Source organism: Eumetopias jubatus, unplaced genomic scaffold, assembly GCF_037043125.1.
Source record: "Eumetopias jubatus isolate StellerSeaLion01/CBP00866 unplaced genomic scaffold, mEumJub1_p1.0 scaffold_17, whole genome shotgun sequence".
Taxonomy (NCBI): domain Eukaryota; kingdom Metazoa; phylum Chordata; class Mammalia; order Carnivora; family Otariidae; genus Eumetopias; species Eumetopias jubatus.
In genome coordinates, this window is record NW_028274823.1 from 76,896,377 (window position 1) to 76,922,791 (window position 26,415).

General features: G+C 35.8%; 1 protein-coding gene and 1 long non-coding RNA gene across 3 annotated transcripts in view; one reads left to right on the forward strand and one right to left on the reverse strand.

Annotated features, from left to right (window-relative positions):
• Positions 1–26,415, reverse strand: part of HEATR1 (HEAT repeat containing 1) — a 46,520-nt gene that overhangs the window by 15,951 nt on the left and 4,154 nt on the right. Inside the window, exons 5-29 of one of the 2 annotated variants that reach the window (XM_028104577.2) lie at positions 26,157–26,258; positions 25,588–25,728; positions 24,604–24,815; positions 24,318–24,451; positions 22,815–22,917; positions 21,784–21,894; positions 21,212–21,329; positions 20,031–20,138; positions 17,525–17,620; positions 16,996–17,084; positions 15,918–16,129; positions 15,144–15,265; positions 14,365–14,556; positions 12,303–12,486; positions 12,022–12,158; positions 11,122–11,314; positions 6,977–7,146; positions 6,398–6,556; positions 4,685–4,927; positions 4,283–4,414; positions 3,386–3,489; positions 3,091–3,234; positions 2,354–2,472; positions 2,136–2,257; positions 436–564 (exon numbers count right to left, since the gene is read on the reverse strand). In XM_028104577.2, coding sequence (XP_027960378.2) covers positions 436–564; positions 2,136–2,257; positions 2,354–2,472; positions 3,091–3,234; positions 3,386–3,489; positions 4,283–4,414; positions 4,685–4,927; positions 6,398–6,556; positions 6,977–7,146; positions 11,122–11,314; positions 12,022–12,158; positions 12,303–12,486; positions 14,365–14,556; positions 15,144–15,265; positions 15,918–16,129; positions 16,996–17,084; positions 17,525–17,620; positions 20,031–20,138; positions 21,212–21,329; positions 21,784–21,894; positions 22,815–22,917; positions 24,318–24,451; positions 24,604–24,815; positions 25,588–25,728; positions 26,157–26,258 — 3,576 coding nt within the window. The remainder of the gene's footprint in view (positions 1–435; positions 565–2,135; positions 2,258–2,353; positions 2,473–3,090; positions 3,235–3,385; positions 3,490–4,282; positions 4,415–4,684; positions 4,928–6,397; positions 6,557–6,976; positions 7,147–11,121; positions 11,315–12,021; positions 12,159–12,302; positions 12,487–14,364; positions 14,557–15,143; positions 15,266–15,917; positions 16,130–16,995; positions 17,085–17,524; positions 17,621–20,030; positions 20,139–21,211; positions 21,330–21,783; positions 21,895–22,814; positions 22,918–24,317; positions 24,452–24,603; positions 24,816–25,587; positions 25,729–26,156; positions 26,259–26,415) is intronic. The other variant, XM_028104578.2, reaches the window with a different exon arrangement.
• LOC114210304 (uncharacterized) lies at positions 9,118–20,678 on the forward strand. The gene is made up of 3 exons (XR_003609502.2): positions 9,118–9,373; positions 17,016–17,104; positions 20,058–20,678. It is a non-coding gene; the product is annotated as an uncharacterized LOC114210304 (long non-coding RNA).

Genomic DNA, 26,415 nt, shown 5'->3' on the forward strand with positions numbered 1-26,415 from the left:
ATCCAACGGCAATGTCCCAAAATATACAGCAAATTTAAATTCACTTTGTCAGAGTAACATTAAGATACATGTACAGTTATACCCTTTTAGCACAGAACCAGCTACGCGTATTTATTCGTATTTTTGGGAAGGACACTGTTACTAAGACTAATTCCTAGCTTTACTATTCCGAAATTTAAAAAGCACAAATACCTGAGCATTTCAGAAAGGCTTTTAACGTCACTTACTTCTACTTTCAAACTACGTAAAAATTTTAAGATTAAAAAAAAAATACTGGCGTGTCTGGGTGGCTCAGTTGGTTAAGCGTCCGACTCTTGATTTCAGCTCAGGTCTTGATCTCAGGGTTGTGAGCTCAAGCCCTGTGCTGGGCTCCAAGTTGGGTATGGAGCGTACTTAAAAAAACAAAGAACTACTGATTGTATAAAGACAGCTTACCTGAATAAGTGCTGGAATAACCATCTTCACTGTCTTATTAATAACTTGAAAACTGTAAGTATCATCTAGACGCATGACGCTGGCTCCCATAAATGTAAAAATAGACATGATGTTGTGTAGAACTTTATCCTGAAAGAAAACACATCTTTCAGCATTTTCCATTTTAAGCACACCAAATATCAATGACTCATTATAACCCAGCAATAAAAGAAGAAATAACCCTGTTTAAAAATGGGGAAAGAATTTCAAAAGACATTTCTCCAAAGATAAAGAAATGGTCAATGAGCACATGAAAAGATGCTCAATATTAGGCATTTAGGTAAATGCAAAATCCAAATCATAAGAAACGTCACACACACTAGGACAACTCAAAGGAAAAAAAAAAAAAAAGAATCAACTAGCAGTGAGGATTTGGAGAAATTAGAATTCTCATATACTGCTGGTGGGTACAAAATTATATAGATGCTTTGGAGAACAGTCTGGCCGTTTCTAAGAAAATTAAAGTTAACTTCTGACTCCGCGATTCCACTCCTAGGTATACACCAGGGAGAAGTGAAAACATGTTCATACAAAACCTCATATACAAATGTCCACAGCAGCATAATTCACAACAGCCAGAAAGTAGAAACAAATGTCCATCAAATGACAAACAAATAAGCAAAATCTGGTATATACATAAAATGGAATTTTATTGGGCCATAAAAAGGAATACTGATTCAAGCTTCAACACAGATGAACCTTGAAAACACTGTGTTAAGTGAAAGTCAAGCATTAAAAAGGGCACATATAATAGGATTCCATTTATAGGAAATGTCCAGAATAGGTAAATCTATAGAGAGAAAGTAGATCAATGGTTGCCAGGGGCGGAAACTGGAGTGACAGAGGGAATGAGGAGTGACTGCTAAGTATGGGGCTTCTTTTGGGGGTGATGAAAATGTTCTGGAAGTAGATAATGGTGGATGTTTATACAACTTTGTGAACATACTGAAACCAGTGAATAGGACACCTATTTAAATGGATGAATTATAAGGTGTATGAACTATATTTCAATAAAAGCAAAGAAAAAATATCAATGATTCTTAATTGTTTCTAGATTATCAACTCCTCTGAGGGCTACTGACTCCCTTCTTCCAAGGAAAAAAATCCTACATGCATAAAATCTAGCACATGATGTTAGTATATTGAAAGATCTGCTAAAGCTTACAGAGAACCCCAGGTTAAGAACCTATGACCTAAATCCCCAACAGGAAAAAAATTTCAATCTTCAAAAGATGTACTTCTAAGGAACATTTCTCTAACTGAGATAGTTTATAATCAAATTACTTTTTCTCAACTCACTGGATGAAGGCTGTCTGAGGATAATGGGATGGTAATTTTTTTTCAAGTAACACTAACACTACCACTTATCAGTTACACGGTGCCAGGCTCTGTGCTGAGTGCAAACCATAAAGTACTCAGTCACATCCTCCCAATACTCCCCCTTGAAAAAGGTTACTGTTATTGCTACTTTACAAAAAGAGGACCCGAAGTTTAGCAAGATCAACCAGCTTACATTGCCTCAGCTATTAAGAGACAGGACTGAGAGTCCCACCATTAAGACCCAAAGTCCACTGAATTCAGACCAGTGAGCACCTATGCATTTCCAGTGAAGAAAGAAAATACCAAAATATTTGCTGAAGTCTCAAATCATTAATACTTACAGGAAATATTCCAGCAACAGTACCCAAAAGTAAAAGGGCATGGTGATGGGTCTGTGGCATCTCTGAAACACGGATGCACTGTACGATCAATTCCACATTGAACTTCTCCTCATCTAGAACATCTATAGTGATGAGAAAAAAAAAACCTCTAAGTGGTAGGTACATTCACAAGCAAAGCAAATAATCCTTCCACCCTTTCCTTCCAACAAAATACATACCCTTTGGTATTTTGCCACCATCTGGAGAGAGTTTTTGGCAGATGTTGAGCAAACAACTAAGAATTAATTGTTTGGTGTATTCCATATTTCCCTGCTCTGGTGGCAGAGGTTCTAAACTCCTTCAGGACCCCCCGGAAAAGACATAATGGGAAATGAAAGTTACACAATTTCAGGGATGCATTAACGACCACTGTCCAGAACACATTTAATTAGGAATAACTAAAATATTAACATTAAACATAGTCTATAAAAAAGATCAAGATTCTAACTGATTTTTTTTCTCATACGGGCAGGTGCTTACTGTCAAATTTTCTCTCTCCTCTCTGTTGCACTTTCCATCAACCTATTTGAAATCTTAAGAGGACAACCTTAAGAATTACATTGCTTTTCAGACAAAATCGGGTAATTCACACCTAAAAAACAATGCGAGTTTCACACTTTATCTTTTAAAGTAAGGACGCCCCAAGGACATGGTGCTGAAAGTTAAGAAGCAGGCTATAAGGTGGGGGTGGGGGGGAATGGCCATTCACTATACAACACAGGAGGAAGATCCGTTTGGGGCACGGACAATGGGTACCTAACACCTTTCTTTTGATCTTTCAACTACTGTACTTAACTTGCTTTATTTTACAGACTAGTTAAGCAAGAAAAGACTATGTTTAAAAAAGAATGTTAACATATGCATGAATTAGAATCCTTTCCTCTCATAGATCAAAGGCAAAGGCAAGTGTCAGTACCTTGACAGAAGATTAAATAGAGTTGGTATCAGTATCTGAGGATTTTTGAGTTTCTTTTTGTGTTGCAGTAATTCTAGGATGAGGGTTACTCTTTGCCAGTAAGAACCTCCAACTTCCTGAACAGATTCTAGATCTTGTGATTTTCTGGGAAACAGAGAAAATATTGGAAATGCAAATATTATCAGTGCAAAGCAAAAATTACCATACCCATTTATGCCAAATTGATGGGTATCAAAAAATCATAATGGGGCCTGGGGAATGAACGGCATGTTCTCACTGCACTCCTAGCTCTTACTTCTGCTGCATTTTTTGTCTTCTTGTTTGCTGAATTGTGCCCAAGGACTTCGTTTTGTCTGGTGGCTCCAGTTCTATTCTGACTTGTTCAGCATTAACAGAAATCTGAAATATGAAGGAAGAATGACTGATGATACACTTCCATGGGATAAAATAAGAGAAATAAATATTGACTTAAAAAGTAACAGTGAAAATGTCCATGTCCACTTTCACATTTTCCTAGGACTCTAGAGCCCAAACCAATCCCCAAAGGCAAATGCCACTGACTATATATTCTTTTCCATATCCTAACAGCTGTATAAAGATGAAAACAACACACAAACAGGAGTGTAGTATACACACTGCTCTGCACCTTAATTTGTTTCACTTAGAAATCTGCATCTTAGAAATCTAAGAAAATATGTTAAAATTCCGAGAGTTGCTGAATCTGGGTACTAGGACTTCCCCATACTATCACCTATTTTTGTGAAGTTGTTTTCTGTGTTTTTTAACAACAAAGTAACTAAGTGGTTGTTCTGATGTACAGCTATGTTTTAATATACATAAGCCAACAAGCAGATGTTCAATTCCATTATAGATGCGTCATCAAACAACTATTTAAATTAAGTATAACCTGTACCCAGTTGAACATCCTTGCATGGAACAGGTAGACCCCATCTGAGTAAGATCCAAACTAACACACATACCCGACCTGGTTAAAACAATAAATATTTCACAAAATAAAAATAGTGGTGAAGACTTATAATTTTGATTATGCACTTCTCTATGAGCTACTTGTCCATGATTCTTATTTGTGCTAACATCTGACCTAAGGGCCCTGGATATCAGAGGGTGGTTAAATATGGTGTCACCTGGAAGAGAACAAACGTTAATAAATTATAGAAAGTTTGCAACTTACCCCTTTAAAAACACTGCCAACAATCTGAGCACAATGTGAATTTTTACAATTCACCAATAAATCAAACAACGTGTGCAAAAGCTTCTGCTGAACTTTTTCATCTGATATAGCTGCAAAAAATGGCTTTGTAATCTAGAGGAGGTAGAAAAAAGGCAATTGAGCTCAACAAATGGTAAATTCCAAAAACAACCTTTATACTGTTCTTTCTTACGATGTAATATTGTTCCCATTTTGTCAGCCAAAATAGTTTTATCACATGTTTATCACTCAATTTTGCAAAAACAGGCCAAACAGATCATATTCCTTTTAAAACATGCCCAGTCCACTTTAGCTTTTCCAAGTAAAACATTCCAAAATTTTAAGAGCTTGAACATACTTTAGTTTCTGAAAAAAGTCACTGACCTTTTCAAGAGCTGTTATCTGAATGGTTGGCATTCCTGAGTAAAGTTCCTTTGTTGTATGCACAGCTTTTATAAATATATCTAGACTCTTTGGGTCCTTACGTAAAAGGGAAGCTGAATATTCATTATATTTTCCCAGAGTGAGATGTAAAATAATGGCCTCATCTTTCAGGACAGCTGTCGGTTCCTTCTGGATCTTTTCTAACAGTTGTTCAGCCATAGGCAACAGCTGAGAAAGCACCATCTAAAGTTTGGGAAATTTATTAGCAAACAGTTATCTATACTGACATATTTTTGCCTGCTTTACAAAGACACCCAAAGATAGGATGTTGCAAGACTGGGAGCTTAGCCTGGAGGAAAAAACCCAATTAAAGATGATCGCTTGAGGCGCCTGGGTGGCTCAGTCGTTAAGCGTCTGCCTTCAGCTCAGGTTACGATCCCAGTGTCCTGGGATCGAGTCCCGCATCGGGCTCCCTGCTTCTTGGGAACTGCTTCTCCCTCTCTCTCTCTCTCCCTCTGTCTCTCATGAATAAATAAATAAAATCTTTAAAAAAAAAAAAAGGTTCCCTTGGACAAGAGGAAGGCTATTTAATCCAATTAAGCATTCAGGTCCCCTCTGATAGTTCAGTTTATAATGGTCAAAAGCTCTAAGCCTTTCAGAGTTGAGGAGTAATCTGTGGGTCTCCCCAGACTTTTTGACAACAATACAAACTAAAGTTTTAGACCACAAAAATAAATTTTAGCTTTCTCTAAAACACTGTATTTTCCTCAAACAGAACTTCCAAATTACGTATGTGAGGTCTTTAATAACTAAATCAAATGCCAGCACATTATGGCTTGTGGGCCAAATCCAGAGGACTACCCGTTTTTGTAAATTTTATTTATTGAAATAAAGCCAAGTTCATTTGTTTACATAACTGGCTCCAGCTTTCACAATACAATGGCAGAGCCGAGCACCTACAAGAAGAAATACTGTGGAGCCCACAGTGCCTCAAACATTTACTATTTGGTCCTTCACAGAACAAGACGGTCGATTCCTAGTTTAAATTACAAGGGATGACACAAAGCTGATAAATGCCAACTGTTTGCTGCCACCAGAAAAATCTAATTATGTGGTTTTCACTCCACTGTACCCCTGCTTTAGTTCTCCAGGTGGTAGTCAGTCCAAGACTGGTGAAGCATCCAGACTCTTTTGGAATAGTCTGCTGATCACACATGACGTCACATAAACAAGTGCTTCACAACCTCCTTTGTATCACAGGCCTCCCTGACAAAATAATGAAAGTTATGGGTTTTCCCCTATAAAAATGTTCAACCACACACATTTTATGAATGAACAAAGGATTCTGGAATGTTCACACTCTTATGTCCAAATGTATTACCTTGTGGAGGATTTCCACCAGAAGACACAGTTTTCTCAGCAGTGCATCTTCAGTGTTTTTCCCCGGTTTTTTTTTAATTCACTTCAAATCAAGTAAATGATTAAATAGGGATAACACACAATTTTAAAATGGGGAAAAAAAACCCACCAATACTTGCTTTTTGTGTCCTCTGTTTCTACATCTCAACACTTCTCCCCTCCCAAATTAGAAAGAAAATTTTCACTTCTGAGTGCATATTTGTAACTCCTGCAATGTTTTCCTCATTCATGAGCCGATACAATAGTGTTTAGTAACATTACATGGAACGTATAAGCCACCTGAATTGCACATACCTCATTGTTGACTTCCTGAAGTACTTTCACCAAATCTTTTGCAATGTAAGATGGGCAGCTATATACACAATTAAGTAGGTTTTTCAAAGTTTCAGATAACTTCTGATGAGATTTCAGTTTCTTTTCTCTCTGTAGTTCCTCAAATAAAGTAGCTAAATCCTAGGACACCAAAAAAAAAAAAAAAAAAAAGGATAAAAAGGGTTACGGAACTACAAAGGCTAAATGGGCTAAATGTACTAATTATGAAAGATGCTTTTCCAAATCACGTAATACTGATAATCATTTTTCATTTCCCCTTGAAACCTTAACAGGAAATGGTATCAATATGTCTAAGTTAGCTTACTATCAAAAGCCAAATACTGACCTTTTAGCCAAAGAAAGCAAAGCAGAACTGAAACACTGTATTGCTATCTTTTAAAAAATGGGAGGAGAAAGTTGTGCAGATATTGACACCAGTTTCTAAATTCAGTGACTTAAGTCGATCAAAATCCCTAGAAAGCAAAATGTCAAGAAAGGACGAAACTGTTCACAGGTATACAAAGGCATGTGCACACGATCAATCTTTGCTGATGAGTTTACCTGAGCAACATAGGTGACATCTGAGGTGATCTCCTCTGTTTTAGGAACCAAATGATCTATTACCAGACGGAACTGAGACACCACTCCACTGAGGGCCTGGAGACAAAGAATGGAGGCCCTTCGTACTTCTTTTATGGGGTTTCCCAGATTAACGAGTAGAGATATCACCACTAAAACCAAAGAGAAAAAAATTTAGCAATTTAAAAAACTGATACAGTACAAAACTTATAGTACCAAAGGGTATGTCGAAGTCTTCCTCCTCACTGAAATTCTCCCCGAAGACCACTATTTACTATTCTAGCAAAATGTTAGATATATGCTAGTATATCCTTTCGAAAACACACAAATGAGAGCAGGGCACACGATGTACACTCACAGACGCCAAGAAACGATCACATCTCAATTTATTTTGAAGTGTTTTCCACGTAAGTGTGTGTGTCTAAATTAAATCATTCTTTTAAAACTGTATGGTTCTCCATTGTATTTTCTGTATTTTTTAAACCAGTATCTTACTGGTGAAGTTCAGTTGCTCTTTGTCTTTCAGCATTACAACTGCTACAACAAACACCTCTGTACATACATCCTTGTAAGTATGCAGAGTAAACTACCCATTGTGCATCAGGCTTTGCAAATATTCTGTCTTTAACAGATGTCTGAGTTTCTAATGGAGAGATTAGTCTAATTTTTCTTCTAGTTTTGCATGTTGCTTAGAGAGGCCCTCCCCACACTGAGTTGTTCAAGCGTCTATCTCCATATTTAGAGAGAGGCCACATGTACTACATGTCTCTTCTAATGCTAGAGCCAAGTTGTATGTGCGTGTGTTTTTTTTAATGTGTAATCTTTAGTTCACATGAAATTTTTGTCTAAGGAATAAGGCTGGAGTCAAACTTTTTATATGTTTCCAAATGGCTAGCCAGATGTCCCATTTAATAATCCACCTAAGAATTCTACAGCTTTATCATTTATACGTTCTGTCAGTATCTGAAACAGCTACTTCTGCCAACTACTACTTCTAGAACCAAGTCCAGTAACAGTGATGGATGAATTTAACAGGAACACTTTCGCTTCCCCAACTTTGCAGTGAAAATGCTAGCTTTTGATTTGAGAAGTATTTTTATTACATCACTCTTATTTTGCTGTCACTTAATTAGAAGTAATGACTGATTATTCTCTAATGCCTTTCCAGTTCTTTAGAAAATGATATGGACTTTCTCCTTTAACAATGATATGGCTAACTGTATTAAGAGTTTGTTATTTTGAACCAATTTTGTATTGTTGGAATGAACTCTTTTTGGGTAAATGCTTGCTTTTCAAAAATATGCTGGACTCAGTTTGCAAATATTTAGAAACTTTGCACTATTATTCAAAGCAACTTGGACTATTGTTTTGTTTTTGTCTGGAAGCACTGTCAATTTTCAATGTTATGCTTATTTTAAACAAAGCATCTGGAAGCTTTTCTTCATTCTATGCCCTGCTCAGTTCAACAGCACTGAAAAACCTGCTTCAAAAATCTGGTAGAATGCATCCATAAGATCAACTAGGTTGGGGTTTTTTGAAAAGATGTCTTTGGGATAAAAAGATACCTAAATTCTTTTTATGGTAATTAGTTATTTAAGCTTTATTCTGTGCTATCTACTGAGACAAGTTGTGGTGACTTTTATTTTGCTCATAATGATCCATTCCATATATTCCACTTCTGGAATGCTAAGAGCTCAACAAATTTTTGAACTTTTCTGAGAAGGTAAACTGAAAACTGGAAATCTTTCCTGGTCTCTGTAATGCTAACTCATAAAGTCAGAAAAAAACACCTGTAAAACTGAATTCACACAAAGGGCAGCTTCAGGCCAAGATATTATTTGCTAAAATTCCCTGTGTAACTCAAAAACAAATTCAAAGTACTAAGTACTTTGTTCAAGTAACGTACTGGAACTCAAGGTAAGCAAAAACTACCTTATTTAAACAATCAGCTCTTAGGAATATTCTTCCATTTAAAACTATGTGACTTCATTCTCCCAACTCATTTTATTTATATTTTAAATAGCATATTTTACATAAAAATTGAAAAAAAAACTGAGCTTTGGTTTTAAATATATAAATTTACTATACTGATCAGATATTAAAAAACCAAAGGCAGTCTACATCTTTCTACAAATGAGGTTAAATGTTTATTCATCTAACAAAATTTCCTCTACGTAAGACTGAGCTGGAGTAAGTATCTGCACAGAAAGTAATAAATGGTGGTTAGATTCCCAAGCCCCTGATAAAGACTTAATTCATATAACACCATGCTATATTAATATGGCAATACCTTTTTCTTTTGAAAGGCATAACGTTTTTTGTAAACAGATTAAAAGAAGTACCAGCCAGCATTTCCTGGACTCCTCACAGACAAGGAAGGTATGCATAGAAGCTCACTGCATACTCAAAGAAGAGAGCACGGAGGACAGATGCAATGGCTAAATGACCTTCCACTTTAGGCCCCCTGGGACTCTAGTGCGCAGTCCTTGAGCTTCCCAGTAGAAAAAGGTGCATCTCTCCTGTTTTCAGTGGAGTACTGTGACATTTCTAAGCAGTATAAATGCAAAAGTACTTTAGGAAGAAGGGAGGTGACAGATGACAAGGCAGCAGGGGGAGGCAGGGAGCCTATCTTGCAGCAAAACTGGGGAAAAGTTAAGTTTTTTGGTCCTGGAGACATACATTCCTCAGGAACCACTACCTTTGATACCAAAAGATAACAGACATTTCAAACTTAGAAAATCAAAATAGTTATGACCTCTAAATAATCGTATCTTTATGAAAATTCCCAAATTTAACAGAAAATAACCATTTTAATAAATCATGCTATTTCCATTCAATGGAATAGTCTGCAGACATTTTAAAATAAATTTTTATATAAAGTATTACTATAAAATACTTGTAATACTTATAGTAATACTTTTATTAAAGAATTAAAGTTTAAAAAATGTACAGGAGGGTCTTCTCATCCAAAGGGGAAAACTGAAAAAACCTTAAAATAAGTTACCTAAAAACACAGACTGCAATTTTATAGTAAGTAGTAAAGAAATAATTATATTCATGGGATTTTATTTTGTAAGTAAAACATGAAATCTATGTATGTATGTTACCTTGTGTTTAACAAAATTTTGGTTACAATTACGTGCTCTTTCACAGAGCTAATGAAAGATAAACATTGAGAAACTGTTTTGGGAAGAGCATATGATCATTCACTTTACTTCCACAGAACATTTATAAAAAGCAATTTTAGAATTAAAAAAAAAATCTAGAACACCTTCAAATTTCCTAAGGGTCACTCTTATTCCTTTGACATTAAAATATTCCAGTTTGAAGTATCAATCATATCCATCATCCTTGTCAGTTCTCTCATCTTTAATCACCACAGGGTCTAATTCTACCAGATTCTCTAATTTGTCAGTAGTTTGTAAGGTAGTTTTCAATATCATGTTCAACTTCATGAAATTCTGCATCTTTTGCAAAATTTGCTAATTTCACTTTATCAAAAAATATAATTTTGGGTTGTTGTATTAGTGAGTGCCCAACCTGAAGATGACTTCTACCTGATAAAAGAGACAAATCCAAAAAGGTTGTCTGAGTGGAGACCCACTTTACAAATAGTTAGATGAATACAGAACTACATTAAATGGTCTGGCTTCTCCATGTAACCCTGTACTGCTGACACACAGAACATCAATAGTTGGATATTAACAACCCATGATTAATCATCTGCCATTTCTACTATCTATTTTGGTGATTAGAAGTAGTTTAGAGAGGGGCCTCTGGGTGGCTCAGTTAGGTGTCTCAGGGTCCTGGGATCAAGCCCCACATCTGGCTCCCTGCTCAGCGGGGAGTCTGCTTCTCCCTCTCCCTCTGCCCCTCCCCACCTGCTGGTGCATGCGCCCTCTCTCTCAAATAAGTAAAATCTAAAAACAAAAGTAATTTATATATACATATATACAATTTACATGCATATACATAAACCACACATACACAGAGAGCAGAGAGAGTGCACGCACTATTTAAAAAAAAAAAATTAAGAAGACATTCTCCCAACTACAACCTACATAAACTACATGTAGAGAAAGCATTCAAGTTGGCCATGACAGAACGTAACAGGCTACTCACGATACCTGGAGAAGATACAGATGCCAGCTGATGTTTATTCTGTGCCTTCTGAGCAGAGAGCATCTCACAACCTACATAAAGAGCTTGAGTCTGCAGTGCTGTTTTTACAGTGCAGTTAAGTGGATTTGAAAGGCTAGACCCGTATGTCCATAAAACAGAAAAGAACTTGAATAACTGAAAAATATCTTCTAGATGCACCTAAATTAAATAAACAAACAACAGTGAAGTTTAATTTTTACTCACATTTAGTTGGTTTCAAAGCCTCTTTTCACTAGTATACAATTGCAGAAAACAAATACTTTGTTGCAATGATTTGCCTTGTCCCACGACTTAAAATTTTCCATACTCATTTTAACCAATGAGAAGTATGTAAATGAATCCAAAGGACTCGCTGTAACTTTGCATTTGAACACACTGAACAATAACAACACGAGAAACAAAATAAGCAGAAAACCAAGACACGTGATGCTGGGGAAGCCTCGTTAAGAAAGAATTCCAAGATGGAGTAAGCGTCACCAACGGTGCCAAATGCTGCTGAGGGGTCAGTGAGACAAGAACAGAGACTTGACCGCTGGCCTGGCAATACGGAGGTCACTGAAATTTCTTAACTTGAGTTGCATATGCTAACTCACCCCCCTGAACGGCAGTTTCTCCTTGGTAATGGAATTGTGATTAGTAAGTACATCATAGGCCTAACACACTAGTAGGCATGGGGCAATATTAGTCTCTGGCCTACTGACTGGTGTCATGAGGATACCGCTACTTCATACGGCCTGTGTACATTACCACATATGCTTCACTGTTTAAAAATCTACTTTCATTTTCATTAAAAACTGCCATAACTAAAATGCTCTGCTCTATCTTCTGAAAGGGAAGAGTACGCCTGAAAAAGATGAGCCTAGTACCTTTATGAAAAGTTTCATCAGAACCCTAAAATGAATGGCATCAGCACCATGGAGTATCATCTCAAAGAGTCCAATAAGCAAGCGCAGAAAGGCTCTGCTGTCTTCTTTCAGCTGTTCGGGATTCCACCATATATCATCTACATGGACATGAAGAGAAAGAGAAACAATGAATAAACTTATGTGAACACACTGGTGGGAGTTTTCACTCAAGACAGAATAGTTGTGGAGATAATAATTCAGTTTTCTAGAGTATCACATTCAAAAGTCACACTTTGTCCTACCTTTAGGAAAAGATTTAGGAGCCTTTAGTGCATGAATAAAATTTTTCAGTGAAAATATGAGTAAAACAGAGTCCTCCACAGCAAAACGCCGGGCCGTGTTGAGCTGCTCTATGTAATGTGCCCACAGTTCCACTGGTATCTCTCTGTCCAGCATCAGCTCAAAATGCCATTCTGAGGGGATTTCCTGAAATGGTAAAGGAAACAAAGAGCATAAATATGAAGGCGTTCTGAACATGGGTTATACCCAGAGGACCTGCAATGGATAAATGATTGGGTAATATGCAAAAATTTTGTCTCTCTGTGCATTTAAGTGAGGAGAGGATTATTAGCTTTAACCAAATTTGTAGAGAGGTTCAACCATCACTATTTACAAAAGAAGGATACAAATAAATTATCCACAGCTTCATTTTATCTATATTTTCTTGAAACATATCTAAAAACAAATGTTATCCATATAAATTGTGTTTATCTAGTGGCACATTTCTACCCAGAAAGGAGTTGGAGCTCCAGGAGACCCTTAAAGGACCTTTCTCATGTCACACACTTCTAATCTGAAGAAGGTGCACGGTAAAATCTCCAAACTTGGAAATAGTTCTAAACAAGTAGCAAAATGTGAGGGTGTTTAAAATTATACCGCAGATACTAAAAAGCAGCATGAGAAAACATGAAGAAAAATGATAAACGAGACTCTGTGCAGGAGAGGGCAAAGTAGTAATTTAGAAGGAAAATAACCCAAAGCCAGACTTTTGAGAAAATGTCTCTAGTGAGGGATTTCATTGGCTCAGTGTGCTGCTGCAGCTGGAAAGAGACTCAGGACTCCCAGAAAGGGTACTAAATATAAAACAGCATATTATGTGCACATATATAAAACACTCCATTTGTTCACACTTTTAACACCAAGGGCAAACACCATTCAGGTTATCACATTCTACAAAGAAATTAAGAAGGGCTTATCTGGGCTACTTTTTAAAATACGAAGATTTACTCTTTTGTATTTTTTTCTAAGATTTTTATTTATTTACTTGAGAGCAACAGAGAAAGAGAGCACATGTGAACGGAAGGGAGGGTGAAAGAATCTAAAGCAAACTCCACACTGAGCGCAAAACCCAAGGTGGGGCTCTACCCCACGACCTGAGATCATTACCTGAGACAAAACCAAGAGCTGGATGCCTGACCAACTGAGCCACTCAGAAGCTCCGAAGATTCATGCTTTTAAAGTTTACATGATTTTAGGTAACAATGACTATGGCTAGAACTTGTAAAATCCTGAGGGTATATGTAAATGTAAGAAAGATGTAATTCGTTCAGCAAATCCTAGAATGAGGAGCCCTCTGAACGCTGGAGGACAGATAAAAACAAAATACTATTAAAGATGTTAAAAGAAATAACCTTATTACCTCAGGATGTGATACTAGGTAAGAACACAAACAGCTGAAACATGTTCCTTAGCCAGTACTGTCAAAGACAACAGTAAGCTGGTGAGACCCAAATCTGATGTAGTTATTAAAATAATACAAAAGATCAATTCTTGGGGCACCTGGGTGGCTCAGTTAAATGTCCGACTCTTGGTCTAGGCTCAGGTCACGACCTCAGGATCATGCGACCACACCGCACAGGGCTCTGTGCTCTGCGGGGAGTCCGCTTGAGATTCTCTCCCTCTCCCTCTACACCTCCCCTCGAGCGTACTCTCTCTCAAATAAATAAAATCTTTAAAAAGAAAATCAATTCTTTTTAAACAACAGAATGAAGTAATATTTTGTCCAAGCACTAACAAGCCTAGTGAATTCTTCATCACAAAGGGTAGTTAAATATAACTCAGATAATTACTCAATAAAGATAATACAGGGGAGAGTCAACCATCAGGTACCACACATCACAACCCTGAAATTCTATAATTCAATTAAATTTTCTAATTCACTACCTATTGCTACCCAAGGCTGCTTCACATTTCAGCCCTAGTACCCAAAGATTTAGCATTTCAGCCCCCAATTTTCAGTGTTGCTGTGATTAACAAGCCTGGCTGCCACTTTATGCAATGTTCCAGAGACTCTGCACTCCTTACCACTGCAGTAATGATACTTTCAAGCTTCTTTATTTTTTTTTGCAACAAAGTGAAGACTCTTATCGCCAATGGAAAGTGAGTTTCTTTTAAAGATGAACAGCAAGAAACAAGCACAGCCATGATCACGTGAAAAGTCACTTTCTGCTTCAGGCTAAAGCACTCCTTTTCCCCAATGCTTATTAAATCCTCCACCTTGAAAAATAAACATACTCCATTACTGATAGCTCTTAGTTTGAATAAAACTATGTTTTCTACCTCAGACCTACCTATTATGTGTTTTACATTTAAAGTGGGATGACAAATATAAAGCCTTTAAAAAGTAGTAAGCACTGATTTCTAAGTAATAATAAAATAATTTCAGAATTATAATGAACGTAATTGCATCTGGCAACTGGATAAATGCTTTAGAATTATACACCTAATACCTTGACAAAGGTTTATTTACTAACGCAAAAAAGATAAAAAATCCTTTTAGATATTATGCTATTTTAACAAAAAATATGACTTTATATTCTAAATGACAGGAAACAGAAAAGCGAAGAAGTATACACTATTCTTACTAGTCCAATGTAAAACCACAAAAGTTATATAAAATGTGAAAGATTTTAAACAATCTGCAGAATATACTATGTAACGCTATACATGTTTAAAGCATAACAAAGTAGCATAACAAAGTAGTCAAAAAATGCAAAATTATTTTAAAAAATCTAGCAAAGCAAACACTGAGAATCTAATAAAATTACAACAAGCCCAGGGGTGGTCTTTGACAGCATACGTACCATCTTTAACATTGAAGAAGGATCCCCTGAACTTATGTTGTCAGACAATAACGCAATTATCTTCTGATTTGCTACACCAATTAGTTTTCCTGACTCTGTGTTTTTAATCACATTTTCAAGAGCTGTTAAAAAAAAAAAAAATGAACACAGAGGACACATATCACCAATACTCACCTAAAGAATTCTGTAGAGTAAGAAATTTAGGCAAAAGTTTCACAGTTTTCCTATGAAGGTTTGCTCTCTATTTTTCCTTTTATCCAATTCTGAATCTGTGGGTCAGCATCCTTTTCATTGTAGTTGACTGTCCAAAAACATGGGGAATAGGGTTGCCAATGCCCCTCCCCAACAGTCGAAAATCTGAATATAACTTCTGACTCCTCAAAAACTTAATTACTAATAGCCTACTATTGACCAGAAGCCTCAACATGACATAAACAGTTAACACATCTTTTTTATGTTATATGTGTCATATACTGTATTCTTATAATCATGTAATCTAAAGGGGAAAAAAGCACTATTTAAATAACCATAAAGAAGAGAAAATGTATTTATTGTATTTATCAAAAAATACCTGCACTTGTGAATCCGTGCGGTTCAAACCTGTGTTGTTCAAGAGTCAACTGTAGGTTTTTGACCTTGGCAAAAATTTTTAAAAATCTTGCTGACACAGATCATAGCAAACATGATTTCAAATAATGATCAGAGCCACCTTTTAAATGTACTTATCTTCTTTTTAAAGTTTTTTTTGTCCTCAAAGGCAACCGGATTTCTTACCTTCTTTCCAGCCTCTTAATATAGGGTGCAGAGAGCAAATTCCTGATTTCGACAAATATATAGCAATTTTCATATCAGCAGATTCCATATCATCATTGACAATAATCATAAAAGGCAGCAAATGTACCACCACCTGATTTGACAACTGATCATTTTCACTCAGTATCTCTTCCTTAATTAATATGTCTGCTGCTACCTCAAGTACCTTGTACCTGAGACACAAACACATTTGGTTGAGAGACCCATTAGAAACTTAAATTAAATACAGCAAAAAATTATTAATTGTTCCCACTCAACTGACACTATCCTGATCTCCTCACCAAACATGTTATTCAGAGATACCTAGACAATCACTCAAAATCCATGCTAATAAGGGAGCTATTTGGAACAGTAATTAAACTGCTAATTCTCTCAAATCCTTTTTTTTTTTTTTGAGAAATCATTAGGTTAATTTTAACATAAAACATGTATCTCACAATGTATCTCAACTCCACCAGAAATCGGGGATTCACTCATAAGTTAAAGAAGCATCTGAACACACAGTATGTGCTAAGAACTAAATAGGACAGATACAAAAATCTCTAAGACATGCTCTCCTCCCCCAAAGAGCTTAAGTCATTTTTTTTCCCCATGCAAAAAGCTTAGATGCCAAAAATGAAACAACTAGAGCTCATCAAACAATTCAGAAGGGGACCATGTGCCTCTGAGCTTATTTTAATATGGTTACTTTTAATTATAAAGTAATATACTATCCTTGTAAAAATAATTAAATAGAATTATATAAAGCAGAAAATTAAAACTACTTCCCATCCTACTTTCCAGATTTCAGTTTTATGTCACCCATTACATACTCCCTCCACTTGATTAAGAAAAATTTCAAACACAGAGAATAGTATAATGAACCCCCACAAACCCTAATTCTTTTTATAATGCAAGAGTTACACTATGAACCATTCCACTACCATGACCAAAGGGCTATGTAACGAAATTATAAGATGCAAAAATGTAAAGAAAAAAAAAACTGAAACTGATATAGAATTGTCAATTCAAGATAGTATGAGGAGAAATGAATATATACCATTCTCTATTTTTTGAAAGTTCTGCTCTTCGAAAGAGGTTGAGAAGATTTGAAACCGTTACTTCCGAACTAAAGTGTTGTTTGAAAATCTACAGGGGAAGAAACGTACGTAAGTAAATTTTCACTTGCTTCAGATATATATGGTGCTTGTTAAATGAACTTTAAAAAATAATGAATTATAAAGAATTTATCTCCCAACAGCCCTCATATAATTTCAAAGCTTTATGAGAGTAATTTCTCCAAAGTGGCATTTATGAGACAATTTTCCATGATCCCAAGGTATTTACTATTGATAAAAATTCACAAAGTGCTTCTCCCTTTTGAAAAACTTCCATATACATAAAGCTGTGCAGTCTAATTTTTCCCATGAGCTTTCCTTAACCGGGCTTACGTCTATGTTCTCAAGAGAACAAATTTCCAATGAAGGAATAATTTCCAAATATGTTCCTGCCTAGAGCAGAGAATCACCTGGGAAGGGCAAGAAAATATTTACAAATTGTGTATTTCAACAGACAACAAATTCACTCACCTTAAAAGCGTTTATAGCTGACAAAACAACATCTATGCTATCATCACCTAACCGGGTCAAAACAGCTTCTTTTATGAAAGACTCATCGACACTCTCCTAAGCAAGAGAAAAAAAATATATAAATTTGGTTGTTGCCAAAACCTCCTAAGAGTTTACACTAGAAAGAAAGCTTAGTTTTATGAAAAGCACTCCAGATTATCAGTCAAGAAATACAGGCTCTGGCCTGAACACAAATTCAAACACTCCAAGCATACTTGCACTGAACTAGATATAAAGGGCCTTTTTAGATGAGTAATTATTTGGTACAAACTTTTCCCAGTTTCTATTCAAAATACCATAAAATATGTATAATCTGAACTTAATCTTTGCATTAAGAAGTTTGACTTGTTAAATAAGAGCCCGGGTATTGAGAGTCCATAGACTGAAGAACCAGAACGTCTAGGTTTAAATCTTAGCTCCACCACTGACCAGCTGTGTGACCTGCAACAAGTTCCTTAACCTTTCCAGGTCTCACTATTCTCATCCCTAAAATAGAGCTAATAATAGTACCTATCTGAGAGGACTGCCACAAAATGAAGTAATACACGTCAGTGCTTAGAACAAGGCCTTACACATTGTAAATACTGTTAAAAGTTAGCCATCATTATCAAGATTTTTACAAGTACATCGGCTGAGAAGCCAGTTGCCAGTCTGTCAAAAAGAGATCCTATTTTTCTTCATCAACAAAAGAAAATAAAGCATACAATCACTCAAAGTAATGGAAAAGTAAGACTACAAGCCAACCTAAATATATCCCTACCTGTAGGTGGTGGAAAAAAATATAAATAATGCTACAAAAAAGTACCAGGGCACTCTGTTGGGAGATAAAACCAAAATCCCTAGAATTTACAAAACTGAAGTCCAAGTCTGCTGTATCAAACGTCGCCAAAATTTTCTCTAGAGCTAACAAGTAGCCAAATATCCCAATCAGAAATTTTAGAATAGCATCTATGTTCTATCACTGATGGAGAAGGGAAAGTGAAAGCAAAACACGCAGAGAAAGACAGTAACTGTAGTTACAATACTTAAACCTAAAAGGTGGATATATATACAGTGCCCTTTATTGAAAAACTAACCAGATCCAGAAAAAGACAGGGGAGGAAGGGATTAAGAGTAAAAGAAGGCTGAAAACAGCTTCAGGAGTATTAGGAGCTTCCAGGAATCCCTTTTTCATTCTAGACACTGGAATCTTCCCATCACAACAAAGACCAGTATTCAATAGTTTAATTATCAAAAAAAAAAAAATCAGTAACACACACTTATCAGCAGTTTGTGAAACATAACTTATGCCAGATCAGAAATGAATCAAATCAAGCAAGAGATTATAAATCTGAGTACTACATCAACCATTTTTAAAGAAATATTCTCACAGATCCTAATGTTTTTATTTACAGATCATTTTAAAAATTAAGTGACTCAAAAATATAAAAATATTAAAAATACAAAACAAAAATTTTTAAGTCCAATATTTAAAAACCCTACAAAACCAATAAAACTCAAATTGAAATGAATTTACTATGGTAATTATGATTAGCTGAAATTAAATTCTACTTGTGATGTGAATCTGGTTCTACCAACCATGACACAAGTTCGAGTTCAGCATGTTTATATTACTATGTGCCATGGGGAAACAACTCTAGGACCACTTTTCTTTATTCCAGAAATTTTCTAAATATGCAAATAGTAGTACATATACAAGAGGATTTCAGATATCACACAGATGAACACTCCCATTTCAATTATAGTAACTACAGTAAAATATCTATACCAATTAGTTCTTCAAACCCGTGATTTGATGGCTATGTAAAAAAAAAAAAAGTCCATTTAAAAGCGGGAGAAAAATTTTTAGAACATGGTATCAGCAGTAAGCAAACACAGCAAAAAATCGTGAAGGTACTGTTTGAATGGCTTACGTCTGAAAAATACTGCTTCATTTCAATCATTACAAAGTCTCTGTAAAATACCATTTTGGTATAAAGACATTATTTACAAATTAAGTCAGCCTTTGTACTTACTACTTGCAGCCACCACAATGTGAAACACAAATACAACTGCAGGTACTGAGATCATGGAACGGTGTTCCAAAAACCTCTCATTCCCATGTCCCCAAATACACTCATGCTGACCTTGAGACTATCAAAGTCAAATTTCAAAACTAAAACATTCTCAGATAATTTGTGAGCCTCTGTAAAGGATCTAGAAATTCTAGTCTGAAAACACTTTAATAATCTGCAACATGGAAACATGTGAAGATAGTTCTTATTACAGCACACAAAGGTTAAAGTGTTGGCTGCTGGCATGTGTATGGTCCTAAATCTTCATCCAGTGCACTCTCATCTGCTTTATTCATCTTATGGCTGTAATTACACAGTATCAATTGTAGTTGGTAACTTCAATTTCTTACTCTAGAATCATACTGTTCACAATAAGGATAAAAATACCACAAATGAAGCTATTTAACACAAACCTCTGATGTTTTCATGATATTTTTCAGATGATTAATGGCCAGAAGTCTCACAGGAGCAAGTGGATGATTCAGACTGAGCATCAAGGAGGTATCAGAATCTGCTAAAAACTACAGGATTCATCACAGTCACCAAACGATTTCACCATTAAATCTGAGCAGCATCTGATCAAAATTAAGAACTAGAGAAAACCATCCCAAAATACCCAACATAGTTGATAACAATCATCTAATTTCAGACACCAAGAAGTAAAGTAAAATCTTTGTCTCTAGAACATGGTATGAGTTACAACAGATGAACAAAATGTGTATTATTAATGTGGTGATTTTGAGTACCCTCATGGCTATGGGTAGGTTTATTTAGCGAAGCAATTCTATGAAGTAACTTTGCATTCTTTATGTAGATCTGACTCCAGACTGAGAAGTACCTAAAATAAATCATTTTATTAGCACCTAAATGAAAATATAAATTAAAAACATTGGTCACTGAAGACAAAAAGCAATTCGTCTAAATGCTACAACAACGACAGTCAAATTTATGACAAGTTACTTCACTTAGTAATCAGACTAAGAAGGAAATCTGTCTACCATCCTCAGATTTGGAAATGAAACGCCATTAAAGATGAAAGTCTAATTATGGAAGAGCAAAACCAAAACAATCACATTTCTCTTCATAATATTTATCTTCAAGGTTATTTGTAAGAACTGCTTAAGTGTCTCACTTCTAGCAGAAAGATTTAGGGTGAATCACCAGGAAAGTTCTAAGTTCTAACATGCTCATGAAATTAAAATCCACCTACTCTTTCTAATCAGTGACTTAAATAGCCACATGTAGCTAGTGGGTACTGCACTGGAAAGTGCAGATATGGGAGAAAAATAAGGACACGCTGGAAACTAAGTGAAGCCACCTTTTAGTGATTGCTAATGACCATTTGTTAACATTTCCAAACAATACTCTTCCTGAAATACATATCCCTTTCAGTTAAATTACTGTGCCCTTTTCCAATGATTCAACCCCTGCCTCACAGCCTTACTTCAGGGAACTAGGTAAACTGTATCAAATCTCATCTGTCCATTAAACTTTCCACAGAAAGGCGTGATGTAGCAAATTTCCTTCCAGACCTCTTCAAAGAGCCACACAAATATACCCGTAATTGTAGTAATTTCTCTGAAGGAAAACTTACCTGATACTTTCCTCCACTTGTAGAAAGAGAGATAAACTGATGAAAAAGTTCTTGTTTTTTTAGATCTGTAATTTCTTTTAGGCGTTCCTCTAGTACAACATCTAATGTTCTGGGATATCTAGGAAGAAATTAGTGAGTTAATTATTCTTAGTGAAGTTACTGACCACACGTACCATACACATATAAAAAAACCATAAAACTTAAACAATTACTGAGACTTACAATTTTAATAAATGGTATACATAAAACCAAATGATGTTAATCAAGTTTGTTACTATGCACTTGATCTTAGCCAAAAGGCCGAGAAGCAATCAAGTTTGTTACTTTGACTACTGCAACAATGTCTCCCTATAAAAAAAATTATACTCTCTACAGTCTCCACACAGCCACTATTCCCTATATGAAAGTCATATTTCAAATACACCTAAATCCCCCACCTGTCTTCCTCAAGGCGGCAGGGGGGAAGGACAGCCTCTTTACAATTCATTCACTTTATTATGACGTGACCTGTGAATCTTCTTTTTATAAGTCAAGAGGCACACATTAGAGAAGGGCAAAAACACACAACTTACTTGCTTTCTAGAAGTCTGATAAGTGGAAGAAACTGTTCATTAAGCAAAGATACTTTATTAGGATCGATTTCTTCCTGTGAACTATATGAAGTGTACTCTTCAAAAAGAAGGCTGCAAAACAATACAGGTATCACCAGACATGAGAGCTACTATTTACTGAGTACCCATTATGTTCTAGCTGCTTTAGAAATATTATCTGCCACACTTCCACAAGGTAGAAGTCATTCTTACTTTACATATACAAAAACTGGGGCTAAGAATTCTTGTAATTTGCCTGAGATCAAAGGAGAACCACCAGAGCCAACACTTAGCGAGCCCTACTGGGCCGTTAAGAGGTAGAGCAGGTTTTCAACCCCAGTTTGATCCCGGGACCCGCACTCTCCACAGTACCTCCTGCGTATATTCTAATTCACAAGCCAACTCTGTGAGCGAGGGGCATGAATGACACACACCAGCAGACAGGCCAATGTCACCCAACAGCAAAACCAGATCCAGGCAGTCTGACCTTCAGAATTTACTACTCTACACTCCTGGAAATGAGAGAGGCAGGATTCAAGCCCATGTCTGACTGCAATGCCTACATTCTTTGCACTTGTATCAAGTTGCCCTTTAAGTAAAAAAAGAAAATGGGAAACTGAACTATCTTTATAGAAAAGGAAGAAATAACCTTTATTTCACACCAACCCTCAGTATTAAGTTTCTAGTTGATATTTACTAAATGCCAACTGTGAGGTATTGTTTCAGGCATTTTGATCATTTATTAATAGGAAACAGCCACTAGTTACATGTAGCTATAACCCAAATTTAACTTAACTATTAACTTTCCATGATCATACATAAGCACTAAAGAGAAATTACTTTTTCCTTCTATTGCCACAATTACTGCACTAAGTACTTATAATTAGTGAAATGATACTGACAAATCAAGAAGTACATCATACAGACATACTGGAAAACTGCTAGCCAATTCTAAAAAGTATACAAAACCATAAAAATATAAACCAAAAGCATGTCAGAAATAATAACCTTACCTAGCCAAAAAACGGTCTAAGTTGTCCTTCAGTGATATATTTGTAAGTATGGCTTCTAAATGTCTCCTGTAGATTTGACCATCTATCCCTTCAGTTTCTTCTCCTTTAGGATATAACATAAATTAAAATTGATTGGGAAAAGTTTTTTGCACTTACATTATTAAATTTATTTACAGCAGAAGACCCTTCTATAGGAGTAACTTTAAACCATATCCATCCATAACCAGCTTTTTACCTGTTTATAAAAGTGTATTTTACCTATTTATCCATTTATATATATATATATATATATTTTTAAAGACTTTTTATTTATTTGACAGAGAGAGACACAGCGAGAGAGGGAACACAAGCAGGGGGAGTGGGAGAGGGAGAAGCAGGCTTCCCGCTGAGCAGGAGCCCGATGCGGAGCTCGATCCCAGGACCCTAGGATCATGACCTGAGCCGAAGGCAGACGCTTAAAGACTGAGCCACCCAGGTGCCCCTATATATTTTTAAACATTTTTGTATACATTACCCTCACTTATGCTTTACCTGAAATTCTCTTTATTTTTAACAAGTTTTTCATGCCTCTCTTATTAAAACAGAAGTCCAAAAAATAGTCATTCCAGGTCATATTAGAAGTGGCTGAAGTTGGGACCCAAGCCTAGGTCTTAATAAACTAGCTCTCAAAACAGGCTCAACCATCATCTCGATATGCCTTCCTGAACCAAGAGCTGTCATCTTCTATTCCAGATTGATGATGGATGTGTTATGAATCAGATGCTGACCCTGTCTTCAAAGACTGGGACCACATTACTCATCACCAACAAAATATGAAAAACACACTTTTATACATGCTAGTCATGTTTCTCAAACACATATGTCAACCAAGATCTGGTTAAGCAAACCTAATTTTCAATAGACTGACATAATTTAGAGATGTCTTCCTTAGTATATCTTTCTTAGCCTAAGTGGCAATAGGACCAAGCATTTCTTCTTGTCTTTCTGTATTTATTGAAGGATAAAAAGCATATAATGGGAATAATCACTTTTAATTACCTTTTTTATGGCTTTTTAAAAATTTAGATCTTTATGTATGAGATTTTCTTGGTCTATGGTCAATGACTCAAAGGAGAAAAACTTTTTTGGCAACTGAATATTTATTATAAACGAGTCACTGAAGTTCATGAAATATCCAAATGAGAAGGGAAAGTTTTACTTGGCAACATATATTAATCATTTTAAAATAATTCCATAATCTTTTTCACGTAGAGATTGTTTAGGAACACACGTTAAAAAAAAAAACAAAAAACCAGGATTCTGAGTATATTGTTCATTGAACAAGGATCTCCCTTCAACCAACCTACTCCCCACCCCAAATGTTTTTCACATAAGTTACACAAAAACAATTATATAGCAGAAACTTTAAATATCTTAAAGATATTAAGGAGAGGGTGATTCCTATTTTAAGAGAATCAGATCTTAGACACTAAGTTTCTCAACATAAAATGTAAATCCACATACCTGTAACATGATTAACAATGGAGACAACCAGATGAGGAAGCATGTAACGCAGAAGAGGACTGATGTCATAAATTTCAGAAATCCCATGAAGTATTGTAATAAGATCAGGAACATTACACAAGTGAGGAAATGGTCTTTGAAGAAATAAGTACATGTTAACTTTAAAAGTCACATTAATATATGGCAATTAAAAAAAAAAAGTATAAAATTTATCTTTGAAAAGAATTATTCAAAATAACTTCATTCTCCTTTAATTACTATCATTTCTCAATTCAATTGTACATACTTTTTCCCAAGGCTCTCTGGCTTCTGTCTCTGCATGAGCACTATCAAGCAACCTAATCCATCCTTGATCAAAGAGGGAATTTTGGTCAGCGTTTTGATGATCTGTGAAGCCAACGAATTAACGAAGGTATCTTCCATTGTCACTTTCACAGATATCTGACATATTATCATATACGTTGCAGCTCTGTAATCTGGTAAAGATGATTTCAATCCCTAAATATTTTTTAAGATATAAGGAAAAATGATAAACTATACCACTGAATTCTACTTAAAGTGTCACTTTACCTTTCAAATTGAAAATGCCATAAATTAGAGATTAACACTACCTAACACACACTGAGAGTCAATCACTCCTCAGAAATTGACCTCTTTTCCTGAGCACACAGAGATAAGTGTCCTGGACGAGAGGAGGGATCTAAGAAGGTCTCCCAACTCAAATATCCACTATTTATGCTAACAGTGGCCAACAGGCTCTTCTTCTAAAGGCAAACACCCACCAGTGTAAAGGAGACTTCAGAAACAAAACAGTGTCTGATTAAAGATAATGATTTTGGGACACCAGAAGTGAAAGCAGTAAATCCATGAGGAATCTGGAAGGGTGACAGGCAACAAGGCACTTGGGAAGAAGAAACACTTAGAAGCGCAAGTCACTGTAAAAAGAATAAAAGAGCCTATGCCTTGAGATTTTCTAATCCCTTCCTTTTCCGGTGAGTCAACATGACTGCTAAGAAAACAGATCTGGAAGACAGCGGCAGGGCCAAATAGCCAACATTAATTCTTAAGGAACCCTAATTAAGATCCCACTTGGTTAAGTTTTTAAGACAAAAGAAGTCATATTTTTTTTTTTTACCAGAAAATTAAATCTTCCCAACCATCTGAAATAGGTCTTCAATTTTAAAATATTTATGTCTAAGTGAAATTTTTTAAAAACCAGGAAATTCCTTCAAGTATAAAATAATCTACTTTACGTATGAGCAGGACCAACCTTGTGGATGTATGGAAACAGCTTGGCAACTATATTATCCAATTTGTCCTCAGCAGTCACCAGAGCAGACACCATGGTAGAAGCATAAAATGTTAAAAGCACCCTCAACTGAGCTGAACTCCCAGGGTACTCAGCAAAAACCTAGAACAAAACACACAAAGCACATATAAAAGGGAAAGCCCAATGAGGTAAAAGTATAAGGAGATTTATAGCTCTCCTCAACTACTTCAGGCTGACGTGTTCATTTTTACCATATACAACATTAAACACACGAACGCAACGGTTCAATTAAGTACAAGAATGAACAATCCTGACATTTTTCGATCATCTCTTTATTTAAACAGTCACTAAAAACAGGATTTGGCAAGAAACAGAATAATTCATCTCTGTAGGAAGACACCTCTGGGGATGAAAGACTGATCAAACTGCTCATGCTCCGGAACAGCAGGTCACTTAAAAGGAACTTCTTCAAAGTATAGTAATTAGGAAATGCCTCAGCAGGCTTCCTTCATCCCAAGCAAGCAATCTTTTAATGGAATTATACAGTCAAGAAGCACGGTATTACTCACCTTCACAGATTTTGTCACCAGACTACAAATGAAATCCATGAATCCGAGATCTTTGTAGCAGTGGGTAATCAAGGTTCCCCTAGCTAAGGGCACTCCATGTTGCTGTCATAGACAGAAAGAACCAACTATCATTATGGACATCCACCAACGATTATTATTTTTTAAAGTACCTTCCCCAGTAACAGTTTCATACTGGTGCAGTTCATAAATAGAAAATACATATAGCTTGTGGTAGATAGGAGATTAAAATATAAAACTG